The sequence below is a fragment of the Caloenas nicobarica genome, chromosome 38, assembly GCF_036013445.1.
Source record: "Caloenas nicobarica isolate bCalNic1 chromosome 38, bCalNic1.hap1, whole genome shotgun sequence".
Classification (NCBI taxonomy): domain Eukaryota; kingdom Metazoa; phylum Chordata; class Aves; order Columbiformes; family Columbidae; genus Caloenas; species Caloenas nicobarica.
The window spans coordinates 467,296-485,131 of NC_088282.1; the positions used below are offsets into that span (position 1 = coordinate 467,296).

Sequence of the window (17,836 nt, forward strand, 5' to 3'; positions counted from 1 at the left end):
GGGTCCCCCCCCGAACTCCTGGGTTCCTCCCGCACTCCTGGGTTCCTCCCGCACTCCTGGGTTCCTCCCGCACTCCTGGGTCCCTCCCGAACTCCTGGGTCCCTCCCGCACTCCTGGGTCCCTCCCGCACTCCTGGGTTCCTCCCGCACTCCTGGGTCCCTCCCGCACTCCTGGGTCCACACGGCGCTGCTGTCACCTCGTTTATTGTGCGTTTCCCACTACAAATCCCAAACCCCAAAACCCCGTGAATCTGCCCAAAATCTGAGCACCCGCCACCGGGACCCCAGGGAACGGGGACCCTCCCCCTCGGGCCACCAGCCCGGGGGACACAACGTCCCTGAGGGGTCCCCGGGGTCCTATCGAGGCTCCTCGGCCTCTGTGGTCCCGTCATTGTCACCCGCGGGGTCCCCAAGGTCACCCGAGGTCACCCGAGGCATCCCCAAGGTCACCTGAGGTCACCCGAGGTGTCCCCAAGGTCCATTGAGGCGTCCCCAAGGTCACCCGAGGTGTCCCCAAGGTCCATTGAGGCGTCCCCAAGGTCACCCGAGGTCACCCGAGGTGTCCCCAAGGTCCATTGAAGCGTCCCCAAGGTCACCCGAGGTGTCCCCAAGGTCACCTGAGGTGTCCCCGAGGTCCAAGGGGTCCCCGAGGGGGTCCCCAAGGTCACCCGAGGTGTCCCCAAGGTCACCCGAGGTGTCCCCGAGGTCCAAGGGGTCCCCGAGGGGGTCGCCAAGGTCACCCGAGGTGTCCTCAAGGTCCATTGAGATGATCCCGGGGTCCATCGAGGTGTCCCCAAGGGGGTCCCCAACGTCCTCCGAGGCGTCCCCAACGTCCTCCGAGGCGTCCCCCAGGTCCCAGGCGTCCCCGAGGTCCCAGGCGTCCCCCAGCTCCTCCTCCTCCTCGTCCCCAAGCGCCTCGGGGGGGACCCCGAAATCCTCCTCCAGCTCGTCGGCGCCGTCCGGCCGCAGCACCAGCGGGTCCCCCTGTCCCCAGGGCTCCCCGCTCCCCTCGCGCAGCCGGCGACGCGGCGACGACGACGACGACGGCGGCGGCATCACCGCGTCGCGCAGCGCCCGCGCCAGGCGCCGGGGGCAGCGGGCGACGCGGGCGGCGCGGCGCAGGCGCCGGGACACGGCGGCGGCGTCGCCGGTGAGGATGGCGCGGGCGGCGCGGGCGGCCAGGGGGACGCAGCCCCAGCGCTCGGCCAGCGCCCACAGCGCCACCGGCGACGCTGCCGACGACGCCGCCACCAGCTCGGCCGCGCGGGACTCGAACCCGGGGAGCAGGTAGCGCCGCGCCAGGGCCACGGCGGCGCCGGCCAGCGCGGGGGGCAGCGGCGAGGACAGGAGGGGACATGGGGGCCCCCGGCAGCCGTGGGCGAAGTGCAGGAGCAGCAGCAGCGGGCGCCGGGGGCAGCGGCCCAGGGTCACCGTCCCGCGGCCGCGCTCGGCGAAGGGGGCGCCCAGCAGGGCCCCCAGCACTGGGGACGCCAGGGACAGGGCGGCGCGGGACGCGGGGACGCCCGGGGGGACGCCCGAGGGGACCAGCAGCACGTCGTGGGGGGACAGCGAGTAGGGACAGGGGGACGGTTGGGGACGTGGCTCGGGGGGGGCTGGGGACACCGGGGGACAAGGGGACACTGGGGGACAAGGGGACACCGGGAGACAAGGGGGCACCGGGAGACAAGGGGGCACTGGGGACACCGGGGGACAAAGGGGCGATTGGGGACATGGGGTGGAAGAGGACACTGGGGACACTTGGGGACAAGGGGGCGGTTGGGGACACTGGGATGGGTCGGAGGAACCTGGGGGCACCGGGGGACAAGGGGACACTGGGGACACCGGGGGACAAGGGGGCGGTTGGGGACATGGGGTGGAAGAGGACACTGGGGACACTTGGGGACGGGGCTTGGGGGGGTCTGGGGACACCAGGGGACAAGGGGACACTTGGGGACACTGGGATGGGTCGGAGGAGCCTGGGGACACCAGGGGACAAGGGGACACTTGGGGACATGGGGACAGTTGGGGACAAGGGTTGATGGGGTTTGGGGACACTTGAGGACAAGGAGACAGTTGGGGACACGGGGTGGAGGATGATGGGGACACTTGGGGACACTGGGATGGGTCGGAGGAGCTTGGGGACACTGGGGAACAAGGGGACAGTTGGGGACAGGGGGATGGTTGGGGACAAGGGTTGATGGGGTTTGGTGACACTGGGGGACAGTGGGATGGGGTGGAGAACACTGGGGACACTTGAGGACACTGGGATGGCTCGGAGAAGCTTGGGGACACTTGGGGACAAGGGTTGATGGGGTTTGGGGACACTGGTGGACAGGGGGACACGTGGGGACAAGGGGACATTTGGGGCCAGGGGGTGGAGGAGTTTGGGGACACCGGGGACATTTGGGGCCAGGGGTCAAGGGCGTTTGGGGACCCTTGGGGACAGGAGCCGGGGTCGCGTGGGGCCAAGAGGGGCCGTTTGGGGGACACGTGGGGACACGGGGACCCCGGGGGGCGTTTGGGGGCCCTTGGGGACCCTTGGGGACAATCCCGGGTGTCCCCGCGCCCGTCCGCGTGTCCCCAGCCGTCCCCCAGTGTCACCGGGTGTCCCCAGGGGTCCTGCAGGTCCCCGCTGTCCCCGCGGGTGTCACCGGTGTCACCGTGTCCGTTCACGTGTCCCCAAAGCTCCTCGGTGGCCCCGTCCACCTGCGGGTCCCCGAGAGCAGCCGTCAGTGTCCCCAGTGTCCCCAACCCCGTCAGTGTCCCCAACCCCGTCCCGTGTCCTCAGTGATATGTCCCATATGTCCCCCCGTCCCCATATCCCCCTGTCCCCATATCCCCCTGTCCCCATATCCCCCTGTCCCTGTGTCCCCTCTGTCCCCCATGTCCCCACCTGTGCGTCCCTGTGTCCCCATATCCCCCGTGTCCCCTCTGCCCACCATGTCCCCATATCCGCCGTGTCCCCGTGTCCCCAATGTCCCTGTGTCCCCGTGTCCCCACCTGTGTGTCCCCGTGTCCCCCTGTCCCCCATGACCCCAAAGTCCCCCTGTCCCCAATGTCCCCATGTCCCCACCTGTGTGTCCCCGTGTCCCCACCTGTGTGTCCCCATGTCCCCCTGTCCCCCATGACCCCAAAGTCCCCCTGTCCCCAATGTCCCCACCTGTGTGTCCCCATGTCCCCCGGTCCCCCATGACCCCAAAATCTCCATGTCCCCAATGTCCCCGTGTCCCCAATGTCCCTGTGTCCCCGTGTCCCCACCTGTGTGTCCCCGTGTCCCCCTGTCCCCCATGACCCCAAAGTCCCCCTGTCCCCAATGTCCCCATGTCCCCACCTGTGTGTCCCCGTGTCCCCACCTGTGTGTCCCCATGTCCCCCTGTCCCCCATGACCCCAAAGTCCCCCTGTCCCCAATGTCCCCACCTGTGTGTCCCCATGTCCCCCGGTCCCCCATGACCCCAAAATCTCCATGTCCCCAATGTCCCCGTGTCCCCACCTGTGTGTCCCCGTGTCCCCACCTGTGTGTCCCCGTGTCCCCCTGTCCCCCATGACTCCAAAGTCCCCGTGTCCCCCTGTCCCCACCTGTGTGTCCCCGTGTCCCCCTGTCCCCCATGACTCCAAAGTCCCCGTGTCCCCCTGTCCCCACCTGTGTGTCCCCGTGTCCCCCTGTCCCCCATGACCCCAAAGTCCCCGTGTCCCCCTGTCCCCACCTGTGTGTCCCCATGTCCCCCTGTCCCACATGACCCCAAAGTCCCCATGTCCCCGTGTCCCCACCTGTGTGTCCCCGTGTCCCCGCAGGGCTGCGATGGCGTCGGCCGCGTAGAGCGGGAAGGCCGGGGGGGGGCGGCAGGGGCCGGCGGGGCCCGAGGCCACGGCCCCAAAAAACGGCCCCAGGGCCCCCCCGAGCAGGACCCGCAGGGCCGGGCACGGTCTGGAACGGGGACATGGGGACATGGGGACATGGGGACAATGGGGACATGGGGATAATGGGGACATGGGGACAATGGGGACATGGGGACAATGGGGATAATGGGGACATGGGGACATGGGGACAGTGGGGACAATGGGGACATGGGGATAATGGGGACATGGGGATAATGGGGACAATGGGGACATGGGGATAATGGGGACAATGGGGACAATGGGGGGACAATGGAATAATGGGGATAATGTGCATGATCTATGGGGTCTCTATGGGACCTGTGGGGTCTGTGCGGGATCTGTGGGGTCTGTATGGGATCTACGGGGTCTGTACGGGACCTGTGGGGGCTGTACGGGATCTGCGGGGTCTGTACGGGATCTGTGGGGTCTGTGCGGGACCTGTGGGGTCTCTATGGGACCTGTGGGGTCTGTGCAGGATCTGCGGGGTCTGTGCGGGATCTATGGGGTCAGTGCGAGATCTGCGGGGTCTGTGCGGGATCTGTGGGGTCTGTGCGGGATCTGCGGGGTCTGTGTGGGATCTGTGGGGTCTGTGCGGGATCTGTGGGGTCTGTGCGGGATCTGTGGGGTCTGTGCGGGATCTGCGGGGTCAGTACGGGATCTGTGGGGTCTGTGCGGGAACTGTGGGGTCTCTATGGGATCTGCGGGGTCTGTACGGGATCTGCGGGGTCTGTATGGGATCTGCGGGGTGTGTACGGGATCTGTGGGGTCTCTATGGGATTTGTGGGGTCTGTGCGGGTCCTGCGGGGTCTCTATGGGATCTGTGGGGTCTGTGCGGGACCTGTGGGGTCTGTGCGGGACCTGCGGGGTCTGTGCGGGACCTGTGGGGTCTGTATGGGATCTGTGGGGTCTGTGCGGGATCTGCGGGGTCTGTGCGGGACCTGCGGGGTCTGTGCGGGACCTGCGGGGTCTCTATGGGACCTGTGGGTCTGTGCGGGATCTGTGGGGTCTCTATGGGACCTGTGGGGTCTGTGCGGGACCTGCGGGGTCTGTGCGGGATCTCTGCGGGATCTGTGGGGTCTGTACGGGATCTGTGGGGTCTGTATGGGATCTGTGGGGTCTGTACGGGATCTGCGGGGTCTGTACGGGACCTGCGGGGTCTGTGCGGGACCTGCGGGGTCTGTGCGGGATCTGTGGGGTCTGTACGGGATCTGTGGGGTCTCTATGGGACCTGCGGGGTCTCTATGGGACCTGCGGGGTCTCTATGGGATCTATAGGTGTCTCTGGGTACCTGGCCAGCAGCACGACGGCGGTGGCACACGCCAGGCGGCTCCGGGGGCTCCCGCGCTGCAGCAGGTGCCGCAACAGCCCCAAACCAAAGGGGGTGGAGACGGCGGCGGAGAGAGACAGCAGGACAGACTGACCTGGGACGGACAGACAGACAGACATCAGGGACAGCAGGACAGACTGACCTGGGACGGACAGACAGACAGACATACATCAGGGACAGCAGGACAGACTGACCTGGGACAGACAGACAGACATCAGGGACAGCAGGACAGACTGACCTGGGACAGACAGACACACAGACATCAGGGACAGCAGGACAGACTGACCTGGGACGGACAGACAGACAGACATACATCAGGGACGGACAGACAGACATCAAGGACAGCAGAACAGACTGACCTGGGACAGACAGACAGACAGACATCAGGGACAGCAGGACAGACTGACCTGGGACGGACACACAGACAGACAGACATCAGGGACGGACAGACAGACATCAAGGACAGCAGAACAGACTGACCTGGGACAGACAGACAGACAGACATCAGGGACAGCAGGACAGACTGACCTGGGACGGACACACAGACAGACATCAGGGACAGCAGGACAGACTGACCTGGGACGGACAGACAGACATCAGGGACAGCAGGACAGACTGACCTGGGACAGACAGACAGACATCAGGGACAGCAGGACAGACTGACCTGGGACGGACAGACAGACAGACATCAGGGACAGCAGGACAGACTGACCTGGGACAGACAGACAGACAGACATCAGGGACAGCAGGACAGACTGACCTGGGACGGACACACAGACAGACATCAGGGACAGCAGGACAGACTGACCTGGGACGGACAGACAGACATCAGGGACAGCAGGACAGACTGACCTGGGACAGACAGACAGACATCAGGGACAGCAGGACAGACTGACCTGGGACGGACAGACAGACAGACATCAGGGACAGCAGGACAGACTGACCTGGGACAGACAGACACACAGACATCAGGGACAGCAGGACAGACTGACCTGAGACAGACAGACAGACATCAGGGACAGCAGGACAGACTGACCTGGGACAGACGGACACACAGACATCAGGGACTGACAAAGAGAGCGGGACAGACTGACCTGGGACGCACGGATGGACAGACGGACATCAGGGACAGCAGGACAGACCGACATGGGACGGACGGACAGGGGGACGTCAGGGACAGCGGGACAGACCGACCTGGGACGGACAGACAGACAGACGGACAGGGGGACACCAGAGACCCCCCGCAACCCCCCAAACCCCCCAGGTCTCCCCTATAACCCCCAGACCCTCCAAAACCTCCAAACCCCCCCATGACCCCCCAAACCCCCCCGTGACCCCCAGAACCCCCCAGCTCCCCAAAAACCCCCGTGACCCCCAAACCCCCCCAGCTCCCCAAAAACCCCCGTGACCCCCAAACCCCCCCAGCTCCCCAAAAACCCCCGTGACCCCCACGCCCCCCGTGCCCCCGCTCACCCAGCTCCCTGAGCCGCTCCGCGTTGCGGGGCCCCGGGGTCCCCCCCGGACGCCTGGGTCCCCCCGGACGCCTGGGTCCCCCCGGCACCCCCAGCACCAGGCGCAGCCGGATCAGCGACGGGACGAAGCCCCTGAGCAGCGCCCCCAAAAACTGGGGGTGCCCCCCCCCGGCCACGCGCCGCAGCAGCCGCCACGCGGGGGGGGCCGGCCGGGGGGTCCCCGTCAGGTACCGCAGGAGCCCCCCCAAAAACTGGGGGGTGGCCAAAGCGCGGGGCGGGGGGGACCCCCAGGCCAGGCGCCCCAACAGCAGCAGGATGGGGGTTTCGGGGAGACGGGGGTCCCCAAAACTCGCCCCCCCCCTGGGGAGAGCCAGGGCGTGCAGGGGGGGAGGGGGCGCGATCTGGGGGGCGGGGAGGAGGGGAGGGGCCCGGACCTGGGGGGGGACAAATGGGGGGGAGGGATCAGGAGAGGGACCCCAAAACCCACAGGGTCCAAACCCCCCTAGGGACCCCCCCAGGGCCCCCCAAATCCCCTGATGTCCCCAATCCCCCCCAGGTCCCCCCAAGACCCCCAATGTCCCCAACCCCCCCCGATCCCCCCCAATGGCCCCAAGCCCCCCCAGGTTCCCCCCATGTCCCCAAACCCCCCAACGCACCCAAACCCCCCAAGTCCTCCCAATGTCCCAAATCCCCCCAATATCCCCAATCCCCCCCATGTCCCCAATCCCCCCGATGTCCCCAAGTCCCCCAAGTCCTCCCAATGTCCCCAACGCCCCCCAATATCCCCAATCCCCCCCATGCCCCCAATGTCCCCCATGTCCCCAATCCCCCCAATATCCCCATGCCCCCATGTCCCAAATCCCCCCCATGTCCCCCCAATATCCCCCATGTCCCCAATGCCCCCAATATCCCCAATCCCCCTCCATGTCCCCAATCCCCCGCCATGTCCCCCATGTCCCCAATCCCCCCCATGTCCCCAACACCCCCTCGCTCACCTGCGCCCCCTGCAGGTGCCACCGCCGCTGCCCCCTTGTTCCGCCGGGGGGTCCCGGGGCGGGGGGTCCCGGGGCAGGTCCCCCGACGCCGCCGCCTCCCCCTCCCCCTCCCAGCCCTCCCCCCAGCCCTCCCCCTCCTCCCCCAGCCCCCCCAGCGCCTCCCCCAGCGCCGGCACCAGCCCCTGCGCCGCCAAGGCCGCCAGCGCCGCGCCGTCGTAGGCGAAGGCGGCCAGCGCCAGCAGCACCCGCGGGCGCCAGCGCCGCGCTCGGGGGTCCCGCAGCAGCGCCAGCAGCGCCCCCGGCGCCCCCGCCGCCCGCAGCCGCGCCCGCGTCACGGCCTCGCGGCACAGCAGGCACAGCGCCCGCAGCGCCGGCTCCAGCGCCGCGCGCGGTGCCGGCGACGCCGGCGGTGACAGCGCCCGCGCCAGCTCCCCGCACAGCAGCTCCACGGCGCCCAGGGCGCCCAACGCGGGGCGCAGGGACGCGCGCGAACACGCGTCGGCCAGGACGCACAGGGCGGCGTGGTGGCACGCGGGGGACACCGCGGGGACGCCGGCACCTTGGGGACACGTGGGGGACGCATTGGGGACGCCGTCAGCTTGGGGATACGTTGGGGACGCATTGGGGACACCGTCACCTTGGAGACACGCGGGGGACGCATTGGGGACGCCGTCAGCTTGGGGATACATTGGGGACGCATTGGGGACACCGTCACCTTGGGGACACGCGGGGGACGCATTGGGGACGCTGCCATCGTGGGTATACATTAGGGACGCATTGGGGACACCGTCACCTTGGGGACACGTGGGGGACGCATTGGGGACGCCGTCAGCTTGGGGATACGTTGGGGACGCGTTGGGGACACCGTCACCTTGGGGACACGCGGGGGACGCATTGGGGACGCTGCCATCATGGGTATACATTAGGGACGCATTGGGGACGCTGTCAGCTTGGGGATATGTTGGGGACGCATTGGGGACACCGTCACCTTGGGGACACGTGGGGGACACCGCGGGGACGCCGGCACCTTGGGGACACGCGGGGGACACCACGGGGACGCCGCCGGTGTGGGGACATGTTGGGGAGACATTGCAGACACCGTCACCTTGGGAACACGCGGGGGACGCATTGGGGACACCATCATGGGTACGCGTTGGGGACACCTTGGGGACGCCGCCGGTGTGGGGACACGTGGGGGACGCGTTGGGGACGCCATCGCCTTGGGGACACGCAGGGGACACCTTGGTGACACCACCATTGTGGGGACATGTTGTGGATGCACTGGGGACACCATTGCCTTGGGGACACGTGGGGGACACCTTGGGGATGCCATCCCCTCGATGACGATCCCCTGACATTGTCCCCAGTGTCCCCAAATGGGGCGATGTGACCCCACCGGGGGCGCCCAACGTGGGGCAGAGCGACGCGCGGGAACAGCTGCTGGTCACAAACCCCTGGGGACGCCTTGGGGACACTTTGCTGATGCCGCTGCCTTGGGGACACGTTGGGGACACCTTGGGGACGCCATCACCTCGGGGACACGTTGGGGACGCCTTGGGGACACCATCACCTCGGGGAGACATTGGGGACGCCTTGGTGATACTGCCGCCTTGGTGACACCTTGGGGACACCTTGGGGACGCCGCCCCCTCGACGCTGACCCCCTGATGACTCGGTGGCGATCTCCCGCCTCAGTGTCCCCAAATCCGTCCCCAAACGGGGCGATGTGGCCGGTGACACCGGGGCCACTTCGGTGGCGCCGCTGCTGCGGTGACCGTGGCCGTGGCCGTTGCGGTGACCGTGGCCGTCGTGGTGGCTGTTGCAATGACCGTGGCAATAACCGTGGCCATCGTGGTGACCGTGGCAATGACCGTGGCTAAGACCGTGGCCGTGGCCATCATGGTGACCGTCGCAATGACCTTCGCGGTAACCGTGACCATGACCGTGACCTTGACCGTCGCAATGACCGTGGCCGTGACCTTGAGGCGCCGGCGCGGCGGCGGCGACGATGTCGAGCAGGACGGGCAGCGCGGGGGCCAGGTCGGGCAGGTCCGGGGGGTGCGGGGCCGCGGTGAGGGCGCGCAGGGCGCGGGTGACGGCGGCGCAGGCCGGGTGCCGCGGGGACAGGCGGGACAGGCGGGCGGACAGGGCGGCGATGGCGCCGGCGCGGTGCAGGGCGGCGCGGGGGGACGCCGGGGACGTGGCCAGGACGCGCAGGGCGCGGGCGGCGCTGTGGAGGCACCAGGGGGTGACGCAGGACGAGGACAAGGACACCAGGAGGGGGACGGCGCCTGCGGGGGACACGGGGGACCTTGGGGACGCCCACAGGGGACCCTGGGGATGCCACAAGGACCCCAACAGGGGACACCCCGAGGGACACCCACAAGAGACCCCCTCAAGGGACCCTGGGGACATCCCGAGGGACGCAGGGGACGCCCTGAGGACCCCAACAGGGGACACCCCGAGGGACACCTGGGGACCTTGGGGACACCCTGAGGGCCCCAATAAGGGCCTCAGGGGACACCCCAAGGGACCCCCCAAGAGACCCAGGGGACACCCCAAGGGACCCCAACGGGGGACCCCTGGGGACCTCGGTGACCCCCCAAGGGACATGTGGGGAGCCCTTAAAGGGCCCAAGGGACCCCTGGGACACTCAGGGACATCCCAAGGGACACCAGGGGACTCCCCAAGGGACCCCCGGGACACTCAAGGACATCCCAAGGGACACCAGGGGACCCCCCAAGGGACCCCTGGGACACTCGGGGACACCCCAAGGGACACCAGGGGACCCCCCAAGGGACCCCTGGGACACGGGGGGACACCGGGGGACACTCACCGGCCTCCAGGACGTCCCGGGCGCCCTCGGGCTCCAGCGCCAGGTTGGCCAAGGTCCGGGCCACCCGGTTCAGGACGCTCTCGGGGGGCGACGAGGACAAGAGGGTCACTGCGGGGGCAGAGGGCAAAGGTCAGCGTGGGGACCCCCCCGGGGACACCAGGGGAGGGGACACGGGATCCTCCAGTGGGGTCAATGGGGCCGGGACTGTCCCACTGTCCCCAGGGGGGGACTCTGCTCCGTCCCCCTGTCCCCAGGGGGGACTCTGCTCCGTCCCCCTGTTCCCGAGTGGGGTCTGAACTGTCCCCTTGTCCCCAGGGGGGTCTGCACCATCCCCCTGTCCCGGGGGGGCTCTGCACTGTCCCCCTGTCCCGGGGGACTCTGCACCGTCCCCCTGTCCCCAGGGGCTCTGCACTGTCCCCCTGTCCCGGGGGGCTCTGCACTGTCCCCCTGTCCCCAGGGGCTCTGCACCGTCCCCCTGTCCCGGGGGGGCTCTGCACTGTCCCCCTGTCCCCAGGGGCTCTGCACCGTCCCCCTGTCCCGGGGGGGCTCTGCACCGTCCCCCTGTCCCCGGGGGGCTCTGGAGTGTCCCCTTGTCCCCAGGGGCTCTGCACTGTCCCCCTGTCCCCAGGGGCTCTGCACCGTCCCCCTGACCCCAGGGGGGACACCGGACCGTCCCCCTGTCCCCGGGGGGGGCTCTGCACTGTCCCCCTGTCCCCGGGGGGGGCTCTGCACCGTCCCCCTGTTCCTGGGTGGGGTCTGAACTGTCCCCTTGTCCCCAGGGGGCTCTGCACTGTCCCCCTGTCCCCGGGGGGCTCTGCACCGTCCCCCTGTCCCGGGGGGGGTCTGCACTGTCCCCCTGTCCCGGGGGGGGTCTGCACTGTCCCCCTGTCCCCGGGGGGGCTCTGCACCGTCCCCCTGTCCCCGGGGGGCTCTGCACCGTCCCCCTGTCCCCGGGGGGGAACTCTGGACCGTCCCCCTGTCCCCGGGGAGCTCTGCACCGTCCCCCTGTCCCGGGGGGTCCCGCTCCCGCCCCCCGCTCCCCTTCTCTCACCCAGCCGCGGGATCCCCCCGAGCGCCCGGGCCTGGCGGCGGCAGCCGGGCTCGGTGCAGCAGTTCCCGAGGACGCTGAGCGCCAGGTCGAGGACCCGCCGGGAGCCGCCGGGCCCCAGCAGCTCCAGCAGCGGCCCCAGCCCGCCGCGCTCCCGGAACCGAGCGGCGCCTCCCGGCCGCCGGGTGTGGCGGGTCCGCAGGCTCAGGAGGGCGCGGAGCAGCCCCGGCTCGGCCCGGACCGGCCCCGGCGAGGCCGCCGCCGCCCGAACCGCGTCCACGCAGCGGCCGAGCGGCGGCTCCGCCATGGCGGCCGCAGCGGGAGCGCGGCGGGAGGGACGGACGGCGGCCGGGACGGGCCAGACCGCGGGGCGCCACGGGAAATGTAGTCCGGCCGCGGGGCGTGACGGGAAATGGAGGCGGGGCGTGATTGGTGGAGCCGCGGCCGCGGGGGTGATGAGGAACGGAGGCGGGACGTGATTGGTGGAGCCGCGGCCGCGGGGGGTGACGGGAAAGGGGGACGGGACGTGATTGGTGGAGCCGCGGCCGCGGGGGGTGATGGGAAATGGAGTCCTGGGTGAAATGGAGCAATGGGGGAAATTTGCCCCGAATTGGGTGAAATCGGCCCCAAAGTGCACGAAATTTGCCCTGAATTGGGTGAAATTTGCCCTGAATTGGGTGAAATTCGCCCTGAAGTGGGTAAAATTTCACCCACTTCGGGGCCGACTTCCCTACTTCCGGGCTATTTCCCCCAATTCGGTGTCTGTTTTCCCACCATTTGGGGGTTTTCCCCCATTTTTGGCCATTTTCCCCCCATTTTTGCTGTTTTCTTGCCATTTGGGTGGGGTTTTCCCACCATTTGGGGGTTTCCCCCCATTTTTGGCCATTTTCCCACCATTTCGGGGTTTTTTCCCCCATTTTTGGCCGTTTTCCCACCATTTGGGGGTTTCTCCCCATTTTTGGCCATTTTCTCCCCATTTTTGGCCATTTTCCCACCATTTCAGGGCTTTCCCCCCATTTTTGGCCATTTTCCCACCATTTCAGGGCTTTCCCCCCATTTTTGGCCATTTTCCCACCATTTCAGGGCTTTCCCCCCATTTTTGGCCATTTTCCCCCCATTTTTGGCCATTTTACCCCCATTTCTGGCCATTTTCCCCCATTTTTGGCCATTTTCCCCCATTTTTGGCCGTTTTCCCCCATTTTTGGCCATTTTCCCCCCGTTTTTGGCCATTTTCCCCCCATTTTTGGCCGTTTTCCCCCATTTTTGGCCATTTTCCCCCCATTTTTGGCCGTTTTCCCCCATTTTTGGCCATTTTCCCCCCGTTTTTGGCCATTTTCCCCCGTTTTTGGCCGTTCTCCCGCCGTGAGGAGCCGGGCGCAGGTTGGGGCGCTTTATTTTTGCCGTTTCCGGGCTTTTTCGGCCCGTTTCCGGCCGCGCTCCCGCCGGGGCGGGCCGGGCCGGTTCCCTTTCGCCGTTTTCGGGGTTTTTCTCCTCATTTCTCGTAGCCCGTGGGCAGCGCGTTGGCTCGCGGGTTGTGGAACAGCGTGTGGTTCCCGTCGCCCCACGGGAACGGCTGCGGGGACACGAAACGCCCCAAAACCCACAAATTTGCCTCGTGGATCACCCCAAAACGGAACATCCACCCCGTAATGACCCATTTACCACAAAAACGCCCCAAAAACCCACGAATTTACCTCATAGATCACCCCAAAACGGAACATTCACCCCGTAATGACCCATTTACCACAAAAACGCCCCAAAAACCCACGAATTTACCTCATAGATCACCCCAAAACGGAACATTCACCCCGTAATGACCCATTTTCCACAAAAACGCCCCAAAAACCCCACGAATTTACCTCGTAGATCACCCCAAAACGGAACATTCACCCCGTAATGACCCATTTTCCACAAAAATGGCCCATTTCCCCCCAAACACCCTATTTGCCCCAAAACCGCCCCGTTTTCCCCAAAACTGCCCCGTTTCCCCCCAAACACCCCGTTTGCCCCAAAACCGCCCCGTTTTCCCCCAAAACTGCCCCGTTTCACCCAAACACCCCGTTTGCCCCAAAACCGCCCGGTTTTCCCCCAAACACCCCGTTTGCCCCAAAACCACCCCGTTTCCCCCCAAACCGCCCCGTTTCCCCCCAAACACCCCGTTTGCCCCAAAACCACCCCGTTTTCCCCCAAAACCACCCCATTTCCCCCCAAACACCCCGTTCCCCCCAAAACCGCCCCGTTTCCCCCCAAACGCCCCGTTTCCCCCCAAACCGCCCCATTTCCCCCCAAACACCCCGTTTGCCCCAAAACCGCCCCGTTTCCCCCCAAACACCCTATTTGCCCCCAAAACACCCCGTTTTCCCCCCAAACACCCCGTTTGCCCCAAAACCGCCCTGTTTCCCCCCAAACACCCCGTTTGCCCCAAAACCACCCCATTTCCCCCCAGAACACCCTATTTGCCCCAAAACCACCCCATTTCCCCCCAAACACCCCGTTTGCCCCAAAACTGCCCTGTTTCCCCCCAAAACGCCCTATTTGCCCCAAAACCAGCCCGTTTGCCCCAAAACCGCCCGGTTTTCCCCCAAACACCCCGTTTGCCCCAAAACCGCCCTGTTTCCCCCCAAAACGCCCTATTTGCCCCAAAACCAGCCCGTTTGCCCCAAAACCGCCCCGTTTCCCCCCAAACGCCCTATTTGCCCCAAAACCGCCCGGTTTTCCCCCAAACACCCCGTTTGCCCCAAAACCAGCCCGTTTGCCCCAAAAGCGCCCGTTTTTCCCCCGAGGCGCCCCGCGGCCCCCCACCTTGGTGCGGATGCGCAGGTGGCGGTACGGGCGGAACTCGGGGGGCTCCCGGTGCCCCCCGCGCTGCTGCAGGCTCACGTTGAGCATGCACACCCCGACCGACGGCAGCGCCACCAGGAACGACAGCGTCCGCCACAGCCGGGCTGCCGGAAACACCCCGAATCACCCCCAAACGGCACGGGGCGCCGCCCCGCGACCGCCGCCCCGAAACCGGCCCCGGATTTGCGGTGAACGGCCCCAAAACGGCCCCCGAACGCCTGGAAACGCCGCGAGGAGCGGGAGCGGCCGCCATGTTGGGCCTGCTCGAAAACAGCCCAAAACGGCCCGAAATCTGTGTGAAACTGCCCTAAATGCACGCCAAATCTGCGTGATTCTGCCTCAAAATGTATATCCCAAAAGGAGCCCCGAATTTGCGATGAACGGCCCCAAAACGGCCCCCGAACGGGTGGAAACGCCGCGAGGAGCGGGAGCGGCCGCCATGTTGGGCCTGCTCGAAAACGGCCCTAAACCTGTGTGAAACTGCCCCAAAATGCACGCCAAATCTGCGTGATTCTGCCTCAAAACGTATATCCCAAAAGGAGCCCCGAATTTGTGTGAAACGGCCCCCAAACGGCCCCCGAACGCCTGGAAACGCCGCGAGGAGCGGGAGCGGCCGCCATGTTGGGCCTGCTCGAAAACAGCCCAAAACGGCCCAAAATCTGTGTGAAACTGCCCTAAATGCACGCCAAATCTGCGTGATTCTGCCTCAAAACATATGTCCCAAAGGCAGCCCCAAATCTGTGTGAAACGGCCCCAAAACGGCCCCCGAACGCCTGGAAACGCCGCGAGGAGCAGGAGCGGCCGCCATGTTGGGCCTGCTCGAAAACAGCCCTAAATCTGTGTGAAACTGCCCCAAAATGCACGCCAAATCTGCGTGATTCTGCCTCAAAACATACATCCCAAAAACAGCCCCGAATTTGTGATAAACGGCCCCAAAACGGCCCCCGAACGGGTGGAAACGCCGCGAGGAGCGGGAGCGGCCGCCATGTCGGGCCTGCCCAAAAATGGCCCAAAATACACCCAAAATACTCCCAAATCGGTGGGAAACTGCCCCAAACCAGCCCCAAACCAGCCCCAAATCTGTGTGGTTCTGCCCCAAAACATACACCCCAAATATACCCCAAATCTGAGGGAAATTACCCCAAAATATACCCCAAATTTGTGTGAAACTGCCCCGGAACAGCCCCAAAAAAGACCCCGAATCTGTGTGATTCTGCCCCAAAACACGAGGCGGAGCCCTGAAACACCCCAAATCCACACGTTCTGCCCCAAAACCGCCACGGAACACAGAGCCCGAAATACCCCAAACCCCCCGATTCACCCCAAATCCCCCAGCCCCCAAACCCACCCAAATCCCCTCCAATTCACCCCAAAACGACCCAAATCCCCCCAATTCAGCCCAAAATCCCCCCGATTCACCCCAAAATGCCCCAAACCCCCCGATTCCCTGTTTCACCCCGAATCCCCCCAATCAACCCCAAAATGACCCGAATCCCCTGATTCACCCCAAACCCCCCGAATCCCCCCGTTTCACCCCAAATCCCCCCCAATCAATCCCAAAATGCCCAAAATGCCCCAAACCCCCCGATTCACCCCAAAATGCCCCAAATCCCCCGATTCACCCCAAACCCCCCGATTCCCCCTGTTTCACCCCGAATCCCCCTGATCGACCACAAAATGCCCAAAATGCCCCAAATCCCCCCAATTCGGCCCAAACCCCCCGATTCACCCCAACCCCCCCGTTTCACCCCAAAATGCCCCAAATCCCCCCGTTTCACCCCAACCCCCCGATCGACCCCAAAATGCCCCAAATCCCCCGATTCACCCCAATTCGGCCCAAACCCCCCGATTCACCCCAAACCTGCCGTTTCACCCCAAAATGATCCAAATCCCCCCGTTTCACCCCAAAATGCCCCAAATCCCCCCGATTCGCCCCAAACCCCCCAATCGACCCCAAAATGACCCGAATCCCCTGATTCACCCCAACTGACCCCAAAATGCCCCAACCCCCCCGATTCCCCCCGTTTCACCCCGAATCCCCCCGATCGAGCCCAAAATGACCCGAATCCCCTGATTCACCCCAAAATGCCCCAAATCCCCCCGTTTCACCCCAACCCCCCGATCGACCCCAAAATGCCCCAAATCCCCCGATTCACCCCAATTCGGCCCAAACCCCCCGTTTCACCCCAAAATGATCCAAATCCCCCCGTTTCACCCCAAAATGCCCCAAATCCCCCCGATTCGCCCCAAACGCCCCGATCGACCCCAAAATGACCCGAATCCCCTGATTCACCCCAACTGACCCCAAAATGCCCCAACCCCCCCGATTCCCCCCGTTTCACCCCGAATCCCCCCGATCGAGCCCAAAATGACCCGAATCCCCTGATTCACCCCAAACGCCCTGATTCACCCCAAAATGCCCCAAATCCCCCCATTTCACCCCAAACCCCCCGATCGACCCCAAAATGACCCGAATCCCCCCCGATTCGCCCCAACCCCCCCGATTCACCCCGTTTCACCCCGAATCCCCCCGATCGAGCCCAAAATGACCCGAATCCCCTGATTCACCCCAAAATGCCCCAAATCCCCCCGTTTCACCCCAAACCCCCCGATCGACCCCAAAACGCCCCGAATCGCCCCGTTCCTCGCCCGGCCCCACCTCCGGCGCCGCCGTGGGGCGCAGCAGCCGCCGCCATCCCCCGCCGTGGGGCAGCCCCCCAAGTGCCCATGGCCAAGGTCAAGTGCGGCCCCGCCCCCCCGGCCCCCGGCCAATGGGCGGAGGCTCCGCCCCCCCGGCACTAATTATAGACCCGGCTTAATTATAGACCCGGCCTAAATATGGACCAGGCGTAAAGTTGGACCCGGCTCAAGGGCGGGGGGGACACGGGGGGGCCCGGATGCCTGGGTCCTCGGAGGAGGGGGGTGAGGGGGGCGCTGATACTCAGGGGACACAGGAGTTCGGGGGGACCCAGGAGTTCAGGGGGGACCCAGGAGTTCGGGGGGGACCCAGGAGTTCAGGGGGACCCAGGAGTTCGGGAGGACCCAGGAGTTCGGGGGGACCCAGGAGTTCGGGGGGGACCCAGGAGTTCGGGAGGGACCCAGGAGTTCGGGGGGGACCCAGGAGTTCAGGGGGGACCCAGGAGTTCGGGGGGGACCCAGGAGTTCGGGAGGGACCCAGGAGTTCACGGGGGACCCAGGAGTTCGGGAGGGACCCAGGAGTTCGGGGGGGACCCAGGAGTTCGGGAGGGACCCAGGAGTTCGGGAGGACCCAGGAGTTCGGGAGGACACAGGAGTTCGGGGGGGACCCAGGAGTTCAGGGGAACCCAGGAGTTCGGGGGGGACCCAGGAGTTCGGGAGGACCCAGGAGTTCTGGGGGGACCCAGGAGTTCAGGGGGACCCAGGAGTTCGGGGGGGACCCAGGAGTTCGGGAGGACACAGGAGT

General features: G+C 66.1%; 2 protein-coding genes across 2 annotated transcripts; both read right to left on the reverse strand.

The window, feature by feature from the left end:
* Nucleotides 1-193: 193 nt before the first annotated feature.
* On the reverse strand, nt 194-11,872 carry ARMC5 (armadillo repeat containing 5). The gene is made up of 8 exons (XM_065655275.1): nt 11,557-11,872; nt 10,506-10,613; nt 7,671-9,960; nt 6,677-7,347; nt 5,165-5,297; nt 3,769-3,925; nt 539-2,705; nt 194-413 (listed from the first exon to the last, which is right to left on the reverse strand). The coding sequence occupies exons 1-7, from the start codon at nt 11,858-11,860 to the stop codon at nt 540-542; spliced, it is 5,829 nt and encodes a 1,942-aa protein (XP_065511347.1). The 5' UTR covers nt 11,861-11,872; the 3' UTR covers nt 194-413; nt 539.
* Nucleotides 11,873-12,929: 1,057 nt separating this feature from the next.
* On the reverse strand, nt 12,930-17,163 carry LOC136001226 (cytochrome c oxidase subunit 6A2, mitochondrial). The gene is made up of 3 exons (XM_065655324.1): nt 17,054-17,163; nt 14,356-14,498; nt 12,930-13,126 (listed from the first exon to the last, which is right to left on the reverse strand). The coding sequence occupies exons 1-3, from the start codon at nt 17,121-17,123 to the stop codon at nt 13,046-13,048; spliced, it is 294 nt and encodes a 97-aa protein (XP_065511396.1). The 5' UTR covers nt 17,124-17,163; the 3' UTR covers nt 12,930-13,045.
* Between the last annotated feature and the right edge of the window lie 673 nt (nt 17,164-17,836).